General features: G+C 40.1%; 1 protein-coding gene across 1 annotated transcript; it reads left to right on the top strand.

Annotated features, from left to right (window-relative positions):
• The first annotated feature begins 10,374 nt into the window (after positions 1 to 10,374).
• LOC114266563 (26S proteasome regulatory subunit Rpn7) lies at positions 10,375 to 17,559 on the top strand. The gene is made up of 8 exons (XM_028207475.2): positions 10,375 to 10,657; positions 10,748 to 10,856; positions 15,215 to 15,305; positions 15,407 to 15,552; positions 15,644 to 15,863; positions 16,097 to 16,205; positions 16,912 to 17,080; positions 17,198 to 17,559. The coding sequence occupies exons 1-8, from the start codon at positions 10,522 to 10,524 to the stop codon at positions 17,370 to 17,372; spliced, it is 1,155 nt and encodes a 384-aa protein (XP_028063276.1). The 5' UTR covers positions 10,375 to 10,521; the 3' UTR covers positions 17,373 to 17,559.
• The last annotated feature ends 486 nt before the right edge of the window (positions 17,560 to 18,045 follow it).

Genomic DNA, 18,045 nt, shown 5'->3' with positions numbered 1-18,045 from the left:
GCTGTAATCAAAGTGTTATTGGAATACCACAGATAGTTGAGATATAAGCTTGCTGTTATACAAAGTATAGCCTGTGGGGTCACAAATGTATACTATATGAGGAGAAAATGAGAACATAGATTGTTTAAAAGAAAATACAACATTTTGGACGATACAAAAATATAATTTTTATTGAAAATAGCGCTTCAAATGTTCAGCGTTCCAAGGGTGGAGGAGGTCTCGACCTTTCATGTCCTGAAGTCGGTAAGTGTCCGGTCGTGGTCTGGCTTTCACAACGTAAGGTCCCTCTAATTTGGCTGCCAGCTTGCCTTCAATTGGATTTTTGGTGGCGAGAGTTACTTCTCGCAAAACAAGGTCCCTTACGGCGAACTGCCTTGGTCGGACTCTGCGGTTGTAATGTGTTCTCATTTTCTGTTGGTAGGAAGCCAGTCTGACAGCAGCGGTTTCTCTGAGTTCTTCGATTAGGTCAAGGTCAGCCCGACAGAGCTCCTCGGCTAGTTCTGGGTTCGGATGTAAAACCCTTGGGGTAGGCAGACCGACTTCCACTGGGATGACCACCTTAGCGGCGTATGTTAAGCGAAAGGGGGTCTCCCCAGTGGCAGTCCGAGCGGTAGTACGGTAAGCCCAGAGTACATTCGGTAATTCCTCAGCCCAAAGTCCTTTAGTAGCTTCTAGCTTAGTTTTGATGATCTTCAGAAGAGAACGGTTGGTAACCTCGACTTGGCCATTGGCTTGGGGATGACCTGGGGAGAAGAAACAAGGTTGAATCTGGAGATCTGCACAGAACTTCCTGTACTTGGCGTTGTCGAATTGTTTGCCGTTGTCGAAGACGATGGCTTGAGGGATGCCAAACCTACATACGATCGACTGCCAGATGAATTTGGTTGTGTTCCGTTCGGTGATGGTAGCAAGGGGTTCTACCTCTACCCACTTGGTGAAGTAATCAATGGCGACAATCGCGAACTTGGTCTGGCCTCGGCCGGTGGGAAGTGGTCCAACTAAGTCGATCCCCCATTTGGCAAACGGATAGGGACTGCAGAGTATGATCAGCTCAGTAGGAGGAGCATGGGAGATGTTGGCAAAGCGTTGACATTTATCACATTTGAGTACGAAAGTCAGTCGCATCTTGGTTAAGGGTAGGCCAGAAATAACCAGTGTGAAGTATTTTGTGGGTTAGGGACCGGCCGCCTGAATGATTACCGCAGATACCCTCATGGATTTCTCGCATCACGTAGGTTGCTTGAGCTAGACTGAGGCATCGCAGATACGGGCGTGAAAAATCACGTTTGTACAAGACACCACTGACGAGGATGTAATTGGACGACCGGGCCTTAACTTTGGTGGCTTACTGTTGGTCATCTAGAAGTTCTCCCGTTGTCAAAAATAGAAAGATGTCCGACGCCTAAGGGATGGGCTCATTCTGGAGGAACTGTACTTCTTGCTGATCGGGAGAAATGGCAGGGTGGGCTAGGTACTCGAGACGGACACTATGACGGAGGTCAGACTGGTCTGCAGAAGCCAACTGAGCCATCTCGTCTGCCTTTGAGTTTTCCGCCCGAGGAATATGCTGGATGTGGAAAGTATTGAAGAGGCGAACAAGGGGAAGGGCAATATCTCTGTAAGCCCACATTGTGTCCTCCTTTGCATCGAATTCCCCCGTAATTTGTCCGACAATGAGATGGGAGTCGCTAAACACCCGGATGTGGCTGACACCAATGTCCCTGGCTAAGCGGAGCCCTGCTATCAATGCCTCATATTCGGTCTCACTGTTACTGGCATCGAACAAGAAACGGAAAGCACATTTGAAATAACCACCCTCAGGGGCGGTGAGGATGAGGCCAACCCCACTGCCTTATCTCCGGGATGATCCGTTGACATTGAGAGTCCAAGAATGAGGGTCCTCTGGCTCGGTAAGGGTTGGTGAGGGTGGAGTGGCCGTGGTTGGGGTAGGATTGGTGAACTCCAGGATGAAATCGGCGACAGCCTGCCTTTTAATTGCTATTCAAGGTCGGTAGGAGATGTCAAACTAGCTGAGTTCCACCGACCATTGCATGAGTCTACCAGAGAGCTCTGGTTGCTGCATTACCTTCTTCAAAGGTTGGTCGGTGAGGACTACTATGGAATGGGCTTGGAAGTAAGAACGGAGTCGTCTGGAGGCGGTGACCAAGGCCAATGACAATTTTTCTAACAGTGGGTAATTCTGGTCGGTGCCCCTGAGGGCCCGATTGATGTAGTAGACCGGCCGTTGAACAGAGTCGTTTTCCCTAATAAGAGCTGCACTGACTGCGGTGCTTGAAACGACTAAGTAGAGGAAGAGGGGTTCGCCAGTGATTGCCTGAGAAAGGATGGGGGGTTGGCCATGCACTGCTTCAACTACTGAAAGGCCTCTTCGGACTCGGTTGTCCATTCAAAAGTTTGCCGAAGAACTTTGAAGAAAAGGAGGCACTTATCCGTTGCGCGGGCAATGAAGCAGTTGAGGGCAGCAACTCGACCAGTGAGTCTCTGAACTTCCTTAACCGTTCTGGGTGACTGCATTTCGATCAAGGCCTTGATCTTTTTAGGGTTAGCTTCAATGCCCCGCTGACTGACTGTCACGACCCAAACCCGCCCCTAAAAGTTTGGTCCATGACCGGCCTGTACATAGGCCTCAAAACAGAATTTTAAAATAATATTTAACCATATATGGGGCCTTAGGCGGAAGCAATTTCAAGAAAAGACAACATCCATTGAGCTTGTGCATACATGATGGTTTAATTGGATTTAAACATTAAATACATTCCAAATATACATATACAATCACAGAATTTATATAGATCTCACACTCACTTACATAAAACTTAATAATTTATAAGACTCCCAACAATAAATTAAGGTCTCCACGTGGAGACATACCCCAGGTGACTTGGTAGACAGGCGAACCTCAATACAACTCTAGTGTCAATTCCCGATGGCTCACCTACAGAAATATACATAAAACAGAATGAGCAAGGCTCAGTGAATAATAGCAATAAGAAGGTTAATTGAATAAACAAAACCTTGGATAAAATAAATAGACAGTTACTAACCATATACAGGTCTTATCCATAACTATATTTCAATACGGTCTCAAGTTCACATATAATACAAAACGGCATCGGGCCCATATATAATACAGAACGGCCTCGGGCCCACAGATAATACAGAACGGCCTCCGGCCCACAGATAATACAGAACGACCATAGGCCTAACAGATACAGAACGGCTATTGGCCTAACAGATACAGAACAACCATAGGCCCAGATATCACAGATTGGCCATAGGCCCAGTTCACATATGTATGGACTCAAGAGGTGTCTCGCACGGATTCTAGAGGTGACTCGCACTGCAGCACTTAATTCCGTACAGCACTTTGTTCCATACCAGAAATCGTTAGGTCTTAAAGACCGAACAATTCATATCATGTCATAGCATAAACGGAACGAATAAACAGAACATAATAACTCCAGATTCATCAGAATACCATTACACAATAGTGCCCATACATTTCCCCATGGTTTATTACAGACATAGTTGTCTTGCAAATAACAGAACATTAATAATAACTATTACCAGAAGGCATATGTATCACTACAGTACTATTGATAGAGACAGAACCATTCACACCATAATGGCCTCGGGCCCACTTCTATTAATAGGGACAGAATGACCTTTGGTCCATATCAATGCCATTATTCAAACATATCTATTAATTTAATCAAAGCACAATATCGATGGAATAGGCCATTCACAAACAACAATACATAAATCATAATCATAAAAGTAAGTGAAACATAACGTTACATTACTATTACTCACAGTGATCGGCTTCCAGTAGTAATGGGACGATGTCCTCGTCTCGACCTACATGTACATTGCACAACACATAATATGAGATTATACTCGATCCTGTACTTATTCTCTGTGATCATTCAATCAATTAGCCATGGTGGTACCAAGCTTATTATTCTTTAATAAGTTATAATCCATGTCTTAGAAAAATGGAGAAATCGATGGGAAATGGTTTAGGTGAAGAAATGGTACAAAACTGGTTGACAGAAAGTGAGCAGTCGTCACTAATTTGGGAATAACTATTTCTGTATTTAGAATTTGGGAGTGAGACCACTGCCATTGGAAATTAGACTTCCGGAGCTTGATTTTAGGCTCAAGAATCACTCAAAACGGAGTTCGGATGCAAAAGATATGCTTGTTCAAAGTTGGCTGGACAGAGCTGTCTCCCGCACGTGCGGGAAACAGGGCCGCACGTGCGGCTCTGGGCAGTTTGCAGTCCGAAAATGGCTGAAAAATTAGGACTTCTCATTTTCAAAATCAAACCCCAATTCTATATAAATCAAAGCCCAAAACCCATTAATACATGACTAATTTCACATTATTAATCTCCATCAAACATCATAACCTCAAAATAAACAAATATAATGACTTGAATTCTTCAAACAAGAAATTCTTAGAAAATCAAGGTTCAATCAAATATATACATAGAACCCTAACTCAAATGGGTTCAAAGCTTCCCTTATTATCATGATTTCATGGAATTGATGCCTCAAACATAAGGATTCAAGATAATTTATCATACCTAACTCAATTTTTGTCTATCTCTTAGCTCTCTTCAATTTCCCCCAAGTTCCATGGGTGATCTTCTTTCTTTTCCTTCAATTCTCTTCAATCATCTTCAAAGCCTCCATGGATGTTGGGAAAGTTGTCTCTCTTCTCCCTCTTTCTTTCACGATTTTCTCTCTCTCTTTAGATATTTTGTTTTTTGACTCCAAAAAGATGAGTTCACCACTTATATAACTCATACCACCTATATATTTAATTATATAAGCTTTATCACAAATAAGGAGGGCCAAACACGCCCTTACGAATAGCACAAAATTAAATTTCAATTAAACTTTCCAGATGACGGTAAAAATTATGCTGACCATAAATATAACCCTTGTTCTGGTTTCTGAAGTCTCTAAGGTCCTCAATTTGCAGCACAAAGTTAACCACCCAAGCATGCATTAATGAATCAGACAAATTAGATTTCCAATTAATTTTCCCAAATAGTTCTAAAAATTCCCAATAACATACCCAAGTACTCAATTTTGATTTCTGAACCCATAAAGGTCGTCAATTCCAGTTTTGAAGTCATAACTCAACAGATAGTTCTTCAATTCCAATAGAGATAATTAAATTAAAACACATTATCCCCTAGCTAAATAAGGATGACTTCTTATACGCATTTTGGGGTCGTTACACTGACCATGAAACCCAAGAACTTCCCAGATCCTACGTCGAAGGCGCACTTATTCGGATTGAGCTTCATTTGGTACTTCCGTAGGGTGGCGAAGGTCTCTCGCAGGTCGGTCAGATGGTCAGCGGAGAGTTTGCTCTTGACTAGCATGTTATCGACATATACTTCCATGTTTCGACCGATCTGGTGATGGAAAACGGCGTTGGCCAACCGTTAGTAGGTGACCCCGTATTTTTCAGTCCAAATAGCATCACTTGGTAATGGTAGGTGCCTCAGTCGGTAATGAAAGAGGTGTGTTCCCGATCGGATGAGTGCATCAGAATTTGGTTATACCCAGAGAAGGCATCCATGAAGCTGAGTATTTGGTGACCGATCGTGGCGTCGACCAGCAGATCTATGAAGGGAAGAGAATAACTGTCTTTGGGGCAAGCTCGGTTGAGGTCTGAGTAGTCTACACAGAGTCGCCATTTACTATTGTTTTTGCGGACCAGGACCACGTTTGACAACCATCTAGGGTAGTACACGTTTTTGATGAATTGTGCCTCAAGGAGCTTGTCAACCTCTGCGGCAATGAGTGTATTACGCTCTAGATGGAAAATGCGCTACTTCTGACGGTAAGGTCGGAAATGGGGTTCAATGCTGAGGCGATGGGTTATGAATTAGGGGTCAATGCCCGACATGTCTGGGTGGGTCCAGACGAATACATCGTTGTGCTCAATCAGGAGGGCAATAAGGTCTGCCTTTGCTTAGAGGGACAGTTGGCTGCCAATTTTGGCAGTTTTTGCCGGGTTGGTGGCGTCGATGGGAACCTCAACGAGCTCCTCCACAGGCTCCCTTCTGACCAGCTCGTCCTCATCTCGAACGTCAAGTCCTTTAATGATCATGGCTTCCTTCAGCTTGACTTCTTTTAGTGAGGCAACATAGCATTCCCTGGCCACGGTCTACTCTCCCCTTATCGTCCCGACCCCCAGATCGGTGGAAAACTTAACGGCAAGGTGATAAGTTGATATGATAGCTTGGAAGGCATTTAGGGCAGTGCGGCCAAGGATGATGTTGTAGGCGGATGGGCAGTCGACAACAAGGAAGGTGAGCAACTTTGTAGTCTGCCGTGGGTACTCGCAGATTGTGATGGGAAGATCGATGGAGCCGATGGAGGTGACCTGGTCGCCAGTGAAACCGACCAAAGGGGTTTAGAGAGGAGACAGACTTTCCTCCCCAATTTTGAGCTAGCGAAAGCAGTTGAGAAAGATGATGTCTGAAGAACTGTCGTTGTCGATGAGAACTCGTCTGACCTTGTAGTTGGAGAGGAGGGAAGAAATGACGAGAGGGTCATCATGAGGGTAGCGGATGCCTGTACAGTCGGCGTCCGTGAATGTGATAGGCTCGGTCCATTGCTTGGGCTATTTGGAGAGTCGATCGACCGTGGCAGCTGCTTTGTCTGAGCTCTGCCTTATCTTCCTGAGTTCTGCCCTCTGAGCCGAGCGGGATGGTCCCCCGTAAGCAAGGCCGCCTGAAATGACTCTGATTTCTCCAACAGGTGGGGGGGTTGCTTGGTAGCCGAGGTTGCTGTGGAGGGCGATCATGGCCTTGGTTAGGTTGGGCTGGCTGCCGGGGGGGTGCGCCAGCGGTTGTTTCTGAGGGGTTCAGTTCTCTGCCTCTACTAAGGACGGGTGTCCGTGAACCGGCTAAGACGTCCCTGGCGTATGAGGGTCTCAACCTGATATTTGACGTTAACACACTCATCGGTGTTATGGCCATGGTCCTGGTGAAAGCGGCAATATTTGGACTGGTCTTTCCGATTTGAAGGGGTTCGTGAAGGTTGGGGCCATTTAAGGGGGTAGTCCCGCTAGATCTGATTGAGGACTTGTTCCATGGGAGAATTAAGGGGTGTGTATCGCTCGAACCGACCGGGCAGTCGGGTTGGTGCCGACCGGTCAGCTCGGTGGTGGTCGATCCGTATAGTGTGGTGTTTAGCTATTATACTGGGTGTTTCTTGGTTCTGAGTCTTTTCTCTTTTCTCTAGGGGTCGGGTTTTTGGTTATTGGATCTTGCCGGGCAGCTAGGGAATCCCCAGCATTCATGTATTTTTGGGCTTTGGAGAGTAGGGCTGCCATGGAGGTCGGAGGGTTTTTAAAGAGGGAGAACAGGAAGTCGGATGACCGCAGACCGGCCATGAAAGCCATGAGGATGACCTTGTCATCATTTTCCGCTACTTGCAGGGCCTCGGTATTGAAGCGGGTAACAAAACTGCGTAGCGACTCCCCCTCGGTTTGTCGAATGTTGAGGAGTTGGGTTGTCGCTGGCGCTGGGCTCCAATAAAATGGCTGAGGAATGAGTCACTGAGATGCTGGAAGGTGGAGACAGAGTCTGCTGGTAACTGGCTAAACCATAGTTGAGCTGCCCCTTCAGTGTCATGGGGAAAGCTCTACACATGATATCGTCAGGGAATGCATGGAGGATCATGAGGGTTCTGTAGGTCTCCAGATGGTCGACTAGGTCTGCCGTGCCATCAAAAGAGTCGATGGTGGGCATCTTGAACTTGGGGAGTAGAGGTTTGTCGCGGATGGAGGCGACAAATGGTGAGTTTGCTGTGGTAGAGGGTTTATGCTGGATGTTCTGTATGACCCCTTGGAGTTGGAGCTTTCCGCGTCCTAGAGAGGGATGTGGTCACCTCCGGAGGGCAACAGGGGCTGGACGCTGCTGGCCTCTCCTTCAAGGATTGGTACCGGGATCGATGGTTGTGGGCCCCGGGGTGACAGGTTTATACCTGGGGGAGGGGGTTGCAAGCCTTCTCTATTGGGTGGATCAGGCTGCGGGATAGTATGGCTCGGGGCTTGTTCGTGGTTGGGAGGAATATCGGGAGATGGTGGATGGGGCATAAGAAGGTTTCTTTGGAGTAGGGCATTAATCAGGGCTTGGTTTTGCTCGGCCATGCGGTTAATGCTGTTGGTAAGCTCGATGAAATATTGTAGTGGGTTGTTTGGATTGGGGGGGTCGGCTTGGTGGTCAGCAGCATTTTGGTGAGAAGCCATGGATCTAGTCGTGACCATACACTTCGATGGGTAGCGAGAAAGGGTTATTGGAACAGGGTCTACGCGACAGTGAACACAACTGGCGCGAGGAGCAAAGCCTTCCCACAGATGGCGCCAACTGATAATACAGTTACGATACAACGGGTTTTAGAGGGAATGGGTCGGACTGGTTCACTCTTCTCCAACCGATATCTGAATGGCCAAGCCCACCTAAGAACCTGCACAGGAGTTCAACGGGGAATGGGGAGTCCCCCAGCGAACCCTCCGACAAGCAAGTTAGAGAGAGAGAGAGAAGTGAAATGTAAAGATGTGAATTGGAGATAGAAAACTTAACCTTCTTCTTGTCTTCAACGTTTGCTTATATCCTTTGGTAATCATTTCGCCGTCCCTTCCGACCTACCACATTGGCTGAAAGTCTATGCTGTAGCTTACCTTGTTCAGGGTGAGGGGGTGCTGTTCTGACGGAGAGATGTTGTCGTAATAAATACTGTGATGGACTGTATTAATGGCGATGTGCAGTGACAATAACTTTGCAGATCTTTGTCTGCTGATGTGACTTGTCCTTTGCCTGCCACATGTCTTGGTTTTTCGTGCCATGTTGGCTTCCAACTGTTCAGGATCTCATCAGTTGGGTTATGTGTTGGGCTCTAAGTGATGGGCTTAGGTTGTTCATAGTGGGCTATGACCTTTGTGGGCCTAACCACGTCACTTGGTATAATGTTTCTCACTCTGCCAAGTGCTTATAGTTGTTTACCAATTTTCAAGAAACAGTTCAATTCAGAAATAGCCTTTGGAAAGTCTTAGATGTGGGTTGCAGAATAGACACACACAGTACTTTTATGATATTTTTCTATGTAAATATCAGCTTTTTTTGTCAATAAATTTTGTAATAAAAATAGAAGCTCCAATGATTATTTTGGTACCCTTACTTAAATATTTCTTCCTCTTGCGTTTATTAATTTGTTTAAGAATTGGCCGAAGGTAACTTCAATTACTGACCATCACGATGCTTAACCCTTGGGTACGGGGAGCGGGTCGTGACAGAAGACATGTGTACCTAATACGAAGAAAAAAGTGAAAATCGTAAAAAAACACATTTTTTCATTTTATTTTTTTTTCACAAACATCACATCTAATTACAATAAAAACTAATCATTTTTTCAAACACAAAAAATTTAATATATTAAAATAATCAAAAACTAAAAAAGCTTATTAAAATAATAACTTCTAAAACACTCACTCTAGGACTGAGGGAGTATTACTTGGTGGAAGGAAATAAATTTTAAGTATTTTAAAGTTTATGAGTGAAACCAAAAAGAAATAGGGGATTCAAAATAATAAATGGGATGGCTATAACAATATTCATTTTAATAATATTTTAATGAAATAATGTTATGACCTTGTTTTGTTTTTGAGAAAAAATTTGATAAAAAGATAAAATTATAAGTATTTTTAATTTTTTTAATCAAATGAAAATTTAATTTTAATTTTAAAAAAAAAATTTATCAGCTTATTTGGTTTCAGTTTTTAGAAAATTAAACTTTTTTATTTTTCGTATTTTAATATTTTCAATGAATTTTTTTAATATTTTAAGCATTTTTTAAATTTTTAGACACACCTAATATAAATACACTTAAAAGCTATAATATTTGTGAAAAAAATCTTTAAAAAATATACTAAATACCAAAAATATAAAAAAATACAAAGGTTCAATACATTTTCGTAATTTTGTGTATTTATTAATTTTTTAAAATATTTTTTCACAAATATTTTACTATTTTAGATACGTCGATGCATCTAAAAGAGTAAAAAAAATATTTTAAATTTTAAAAATATTTACTAAAACAAAAAAAATATGAAAAACAAAAAACTCAATTTTGATAATACTGAATTCAAAAAGTTGAAATCAAACATACTAAATATTTAAAAAAAAATATTTAAATTTTAAATTCTACAAATTAAATTAATTTTAGGTAACCCTCATGTTTGCCAAAATCAGACGGCCGTGAGTCGGTCGATTAAAAAATCGGAAATACAATTTCAATCGGGAAATGCTACACCCGAGTCGCATGCGATCGTATCCGTTTTCTTCCCTACAAATACACGATTACAAAACTCACTGGTTTCTCTTTCTACAAGCAAAGTGCGAAACCAAACCAGACTCATCGCAGAAATCTGTATCAAAGAGTAGAGAGAGAGAGAGAGAGAGAGAGAGAGGCCATGGAAGGTCAAGAGGGTTCGCAGCAACCTCAGCTAGTGCTAGCTCACAAGCTATTCCTCCTCACCCAACCAGACGTCCCTGACATCGAGAAATTTCGTCTCCGCGAAGAGGTCCTGGACTTCGTCGTAGCCGATGGTAACCATCACAACACTCTAATCGATTCGTTCTTGGTAGTTTTGTTCGTTTTTGTGAATTGATTTAGGGTTTTTTATTGCATTGTTGTAGATATGGTCGGGCTTTATGAAACCCTAGGCGCCAGTTCGTCCCTGGATTGGGATCTCTTGGCCTCGATGCGTGCCAAGATCGATGAACAGCTCAAAAAACTCGATGAAAAGTGAGTTTACATTCTCCAAAACGCTTTAAATTATTAACTCTGAAGCTTTTTACTCAAATATATGCTTAAATTTGAGTTTATCCATTGGTGTGCTTCATTTCAAATAGAGATTTTACTAAAAAAACTTGAGTAAGGGCTGGAGATGCCCTCACTGGCTTGAATTAGTTCTGACATTACATAATCTGGGAATGTAATTTCTTACATAGGGTGAGTTCAACAGGAAATTTTGGTGGTGTCTAAGATGGGAATGTGATTTTTTACATCTATACTATTGTATAAAGCACATTGCTCTTTGAAGCTTTGTCACAATTTTCGCTATACTCTGCTTCAAATTTAGCAGCTGTCATGATTGATCTAACTTCTTTATAGTGGTCAAGACTTGGAGCCTAGGGGTGTACTCTCTCCAAGGTCTCATTCGAAACCTCATAGGTACAAATAATTTCTTGGGGCTAGTCCACATAGGGCTTTGCCCCAGCCTTCAATGGGCCTCCTTATTGTGGAAGGTGGGATTGGTCCCTCGGATTAGTCGGTCTAGTGGGCTGGATACGGAGTTATCAAAAAACGTATTGTGTGCTCACTCCTCTAGTATATTTATACGCATACATTGCTATAGTAAGTAGAAATGTGTTTTTTGTTAATGTATTAGTTCTTTTATTGTTGTGGTAAATCAGTATACAAGATAATATATAATTTGAAAATGTAGAATGTGAGGAGGATGGGTTCTCTTCTGGGTGACTTGGACCGGCTTTTTGTGTATTCAAAAAAAACTGGGTGAACATTCTGCATTATACCGCTGAGGATCATCATAATGGTGGAGATTTGAACTTCAGTTGTGGGGTTAATCCACATTTTGATTAGATTTTGCAAGCGTTGGAGTTTTTAGGCAATATTTCTAGTCGAGATTTTAGGTAACATTATTGCGTTGCTTAGAAGGTTGAATAACAAATTGAACTTTGTTATTTGATGCACTTGTTTAAGAGGCGTACATGTGTATTGTCAAATCAATTGTTAAGCCAATTTTGATTATAAAAATACTAATGGCAACCATAGGTTAATCACATCAAAATTATGAACATAACGATTTACATGAAAAACTCTTGTGAGCGAAGGGGAAAACCACGAATATACCCAACCAAACAAATCTACTATCAATCAAGACTTTACCAAGCTCAAGATAAAGGACTTACTACCCAAACATAATTAAACGTAATCTTGCAGTCTTCCGTAAAGCCCGTTGTTTGCTCTCCATTCCTCATGGCCCTAAACACCTTAATTGCTGTTGATCCAACAGATCAAGTGAATTCTTGGCTTCAATCTTCAATCCTAGCTCCTCGCAGCTGCGTTACCCAACAGTTGAAGGTTATGTGTGACAAGTGAATGTGCATGTATTTTATGAAAACACTTTAGAGCTCCCTAAAGTAATGAATAAATCATGAAAAACAAGTTCAAAAATTGGGTAACAAATAGGTTTCAAGAGATTTTGATAACCTATGCATAAATTAGTTTTTTTTCACATTCAAAAGTTGTTGTAATTCTTGTTTCTCCAAAAAGAATCCTTAAGCCAAGTTAATATAGAACTTCCAGAATCATAAACCAATTTGAACTGAAATCCATAACCGTGCTTGAGTGGACTTCAAGCATAGTTCATAGGAGATCTTTAGATTGCAGCTCATTCGAGCAGCTTCAACCGCACATTGGGAAGCTCTTAGGAGTTCTGCAGGAATGCCTCTGCTCTAGCCTATTTCTAACTGGTTTTCTACGAAATTTATTAACAAGACTATATTAGGGTTAAGTAGGTAAAAAGTGTGCACCTCAAAAACCTAGGGTGTGTTTGGAGAAGCTCTCCAAACACATTTCTACCCCATGTTTTGAGTGTTTTGTTTGTTTAGAGTTTTCAAAAATTAATTCCACACACTTTTGAAAACTCTTTCAAAGAATGGAAAATTTGGGCTAACCGGTCGTCCTCCCGGATGTCTGGCCGGTTGACCGGAACAGTGTTATTATTTTTTTTTGGGACAATTGGCACCTGTTATTTTTTGTATTTTAAATAAATAAAAAAATTCGGGATTTTTAATTTTTTTTTATAAGTTTTGAATAGAATTTTGAGTTGTGTATTTAGTTATGAGTTGTAAGTTTTTGTATCAAAAATCATATGTTACATCAAAAATTCTTCACTCAATTCAAAACTCTTTTTAAAATTCTTTTCAAAATTTATTCACCAAACAAATTTTCCGTACTCAAATCATAATTTCAAAACTCACAAATTCAAAATATAACTCTATTCTCAAATCATATTTAGAAAATTCTACCAAACGCTAACCAAGTGTCTTAAATTCTATTGCAACATGTTCATATAGATTTACTTGCAGGAGCAACAAAGTTGTGCCTGCATTTATTGTGACGGTCTTCACATGACAACATTTTGGACAACAATTCTTATCTAGCTAGCTATCTTTGCCTTCTTTTTTATTTATTTTTTGTTAAGGAAAATAGCAAAACCTAGACTGTGTTTGGCGTGAAGTTTTAAACATGATTTCACACTCATATTTGAGTGTGGTGTTTGAATACAACTTTCAAAAATTGATTCCACACCCACTAGCAAAAACACGTCTACCCAGTCATTCGGCTGGTTGACCGAAATAGCGTTCTTTTTTTTTTTTTTTTTTGCACCTGTTATTTTTATGTTTTAAATAAAAAATATTTTTAGAAATTTTAAATTTTTTTTTTTATGAGTTTTGAATAGAATTTTGGGTTATGTGTTTGGTTATGAGTTTTTTTTTTTAATCAAATATCATGTGTCACATCATTCATTTCAAACTCAATTCAAAATTCTTTTCAAAACTCATGATCAAACAAATTTTCCACACTCAAATCATAATTCCAAAACTCACAAATTCAAAATACAACTTTATTCTCAAATTATAATTCTAAAAACCAAACGCTATTCTAGTTACCCTTACAACCAATTTTAAATACAATACAACCAAATCTCATGTTTTGTCTTACGAAATTGCCAATCTAATTATTCACCCAAAAAAAAAATTGCCAACCTAATCTAAATATTTAGATCTCAGCTAAAATGCTGAGAAAGGTATAATATTGTAACAAACACAATTGTTATCTATGTGTGTATATAACTATATATATTATTTGCGTTTTACTTAGTTATGGAAAAGGTTGTGGATACCTTTTATATTTTCTCATTTTTCCGTCTTATAAATTCAGTTGGTGATGTCGTAGGTGACCATTTTCTTTAGGGAGTTTTCTTATGCTCACCTCCTAATCTAACTTTTATGATGGATGCTGGATCTCTTATGAAAAACATTGGTGTTGGTAGCCGTAGGTTATTGATGAGGATTAGTTCTGAACTATTTTATTAAACCCAAGGAAAGGGGAAAAAAATAATATACTTTGTAATGGGGGGTGCTCTAGTGGATCAGTTGTGTTGATCCAACTTCAAGTATCATTTCTACCACTTCACAACATTTGGAAGTTATCTTCAGTGACACTATGTTTGGATTGGGGTTTGAGGGGGAAGCGAAGCATAGGGAGGGGATGGGTTAATATAATATTCATCTCGTTTGGATTGTTTTTGAGAAAACCATGGAAAGTATATGGAGGGTTTGTGAGGGGAGGGAGGGTCCACAAATTGAACACTTCTCCTCTCCTCTAAAATTGGGAGGACATGGAGGGGAAGCAAAGTGCTGGTTTTTAAATATAATTTTAATACCAATTATACCCCTCATTTTATGAAAACATAAGTATATAAGGGTCCATTTGTACAGATATGGATTTCAAATCAATTGATTTGAGGTTAAATGAATAGAAAAACAATGGAAGAAGATAAGTTGAGATAAAAAAGATGTATATTGTAGAAGGATCCTTATATTTAGAAAGATAATTCTTGGCATGATTTCAAATAACTAGTTTTATATAATTATTTCAATCCATTATGATAAAACTATTTAACTCAATCTTGAAATACATAAGTAAGCTAGCATTTCTAAATTTGAGTTATTGTCCTTGAATGATCAAGGTCAAATCCTTGATTTTTGAAATCCATGTCTGTCCAAACAGCCCCTAATTTTTAAACATTACCTATTTGGCTTTTGTACCTACCTTCCCTTTATAATTATTGTCTAATTGAACAAAAGTAAGGAAAGGTCACCCTACCTACCCCCTGGTTAATTATTATCTAACCAAACAAGAAGAGGGGTAACTCCCCTCCCTTCTCTTTCCGTCACCAATTTATACTTCCCTTCACCCCTCTTTCGGTGTATCTAAATGTAGTGCAAGTGTCCATGATGTATAGTTGATTGATCTCTTTTATACTTGACATTATCGGGTTGCATTTTTAGGATTGCTGATGCCGAAGAAAACTTAGGTGAAAGCGAAGTTAGAGAAGCCCATTTAGCCAAGTCATTGTTTTTCATACGAATTGGCGACAAGGTATATAACTGTTATGCCTTTCAATTCTTTAATCATCTGCTTGTTTTCACCGCATTTGTGTAGACTTCTTTTATTCGTAACTTGTCATGATGTAAACCCAGGAGAAGGCTTTGGAACAGCTCAAGTTAACAGAAAGCAAGACAGTTGCTGTTGGGCAGAAAATGGACCTGGTTTTCCATACGCTACAGATTGGCTTTTTCTATATGGATTTCGATCTTATTTCCAAGAGCATTGATAAAGCAAAGAAGTAAGGGGTGGCCTGAGAGTTTTACTTTTCTCTTACTAAAAATACCAATTTTCAGCCTCTGATCCAATAACTAATAACATGCTGTTGACAGCTTGTTTGAGGAGGGAGGTGACTGGGAAAGGAAGAATCGTCTAAAGGTGTATGAAGGCTTATACTACATGTCTACTCGAAACTTTAAGAAAGCCACCAGTTTGTTTCTTGATTCGATCTCAACTTTCACAACTTATGAACTTTTCCCATATGACAACTTCATATTTTACACGGTCCTTACCAGCATCATATCGTTGGATAGAGTTTCCTTGAAACAGAAGGTACGCACAGTTGCACTTAAGGGTTTTGGCATGGAATTGTTTTCCCCTTGTTAATTTTTTAGAGAGATTTTAGGCTGGCAGTATTTTGGTTTTCTTTTTTTTTTTTGATCATCTTTACTTTCCTTTCCCTTTTTGTTTTTCCTAGTGATAAAGAAAGAAAAAAAGGAAGGGGGAGGGATTGTTTATGTGGCATGCTTATAATGTTACTATGCCTGTGTTGCTACATGTTGCAGGTAGTTGATGCTCCTGAGATCTTGACAGTTATTGGGAAAATCCCGCATCTGTCGGGGTTTTTGAACTCTTTATATGATTGTCAGTACAAGTCATTTTTCTCAGCATTTGGTAAGTATTTATCTTGTATATCTCATACTTTACCCTTGCAGTATTATATATTACATAGATAGGTAGTCAAAATGTTGGACGTATTCATATTCTGCCTTTGATTATAGAGCTTCTTGTTTTTACCTTCTTTTTCAGCTTGTGCTTTGCCATAATATAATGCAAATTTCTCTTGTAGTTTTTTTTTTTTTTTTTTTTTTTTTTTGGTGGGGGTGCTATGTTATGCTTCTTGGATAAAAACTGTGTGGATTGTAATTGCAAGTCATCTTAAATATTTTAATTTTTTGATTTGTTCCCATCCCAACATATTTCACGATCGTCTAGCATATATATGTATATGGCTTCTCTAAGATGAGCCACATCAAGTAAGCATGGGATAGAAATTAAAAAAAGCCCAAGTTCTTGAAAATTAAGTGGTTAATTTCACATGGAATCTTTGAAAATATTCAAATCTGTTTACACTGCCCATAGAATGAACTGGAAATTGAATGGCTGAAGTAGTCTAATCATGATAGATTTGGGTATGTGGGATCTACATATAAAGGAGGATCACAAGCCCTTTCTCATGTTGACACAAACAAGTACATACAATGCATGTATAAATGCCCCACTACTGTGAAGCTGATCAATAGCTGAAACTATTGTTCCAATCTGAATATGTTATCTTATAGTTTATTCCAATCTGAAATTTTATCCAATTGATTTTCAGCTGGCCTGACGGAGCAAATAAAATTGGACCGTTATTTGCATCCCCACTTCCGGTATTACATGAGGGAGGTTAGGACCGTGGTTTATTCCCAATTCTTGGAATCCTATAAGAGTGTCACAATTGAGGCAATGGCAAAAGCATTTGGAGTAACAGTGGAGTTCATTGATTTGTAAGTGATCTCATTTTCCTAGATACACTCAATCATGCTTTTGATCTTTTCTGTATGATTGTTATCGATTTTTATTGTGAACCATTGGTGTTTAATCGAGTTCCTTGTTTGCACCAGGGAACTTTCACGTTTTATTGCAGCAGGGAAGCTTCACTGCAAGATTGATAAAGTTGCCGGTGTTTTGGAAACTAACCGTCCAGATGCAAAGAATGCTCTTTATCAAGCAACTATCAAGCAAGGAGACTTCCTACTAAACCGGATTCAGAAGCTTTCTCGTGTGATTGACCTTTGAAAGCATTTCTTGCGTTTTGGAAAATGATGCCCCAAAGTGGGCATAGGGACTTCATGCTTGTTGCTTTATCATGCTACACTGTATTCTTAGTGATCTTTGAATTTACCTAAAATTTTAAAGCTTACTGATTCCAAGTAACAATGCGTTTGTTAAATTTTTATTAAAAGAATTTTCTTGATGGGTTTCATTGGCATGGCCTGTTGTGACCATTTTGAGCATTCTTAAGTATGCCAGGCTGTGAGAGATGTTCTCATTGACTGCATCCAAACAACTTGATTTATTTATTTCTGGGTAACTAAGAACCGATCCTAGGCAGGGCCCCTCTAGGCCTTGGTTGGGTCGGGTCAATAAGGCCTTTGCACATTGGATGTCTTTCCAGAACCTAAGCTTTACCACCTCCTCTCCTCCTGTCTAGTTTTTCTGTTGTTTGGGTTTTGTACTCGTCACAAAAACCCTTTCTGTATACAGGGTTAAGACTGGGTCAAGACTATACATTTGGTGCTCCCTAGACCCCATAGTGGGTCGGAGCCTGGTGCACTTGGATTGCCCTAGGTTTTGCACTTGCCAATTCAAAGATTTAACTTGATTTCAGTCAAAAGCTTGTTGAGGTGGGTTATTTTAGTCAATTGCAAATGGGGAAAGTTTTGATTATCTTGTTGGATTAACTTTGAAT

Source organism: Camellia sinensis, chromosome 4, assembly GCF_055761805.1.
Source record: "Camellia sinensis isolate YWXY chromosome 4, ASM5576180v1, whole genome shotgun sequence".
NCBI lineage: Eukaryota > Viridiplantae > Streptophyta > Magnoliopsida > Ericales > Theaceae > Camellia > Camellia sinensis.
Note: the sequence above shows the minus strand (reverse complement) of the source record. Positions and strands in the feature narration are given on the sequence as shown.

Excerpts from the sequence above, each read along its gene's own strand:
- LOC114266563 (XM_028207475.2), top strand. The coding sequence starts at position 10,522 with ATGGAAGGTCAAGAGGGTTCGCAGCAACCTCAGCTAGTGCTAGCTCAC. Across the intron at positions 15,306-15,406 it reads TCATACGAATTGGCGACAAG|GAGAAGGCTTTGGAACAGCT; the intron begins GTATATAACTGT and ends ATGTAAACCCAG. Across the intron at positions 16,206-16,911 it reads GTCATTTTTCTCAGCATTTG|CTGGCCTGACGGAGCAAATA; the intron begins GTAAGTATTTAT and ends ATTGATTTTCAG.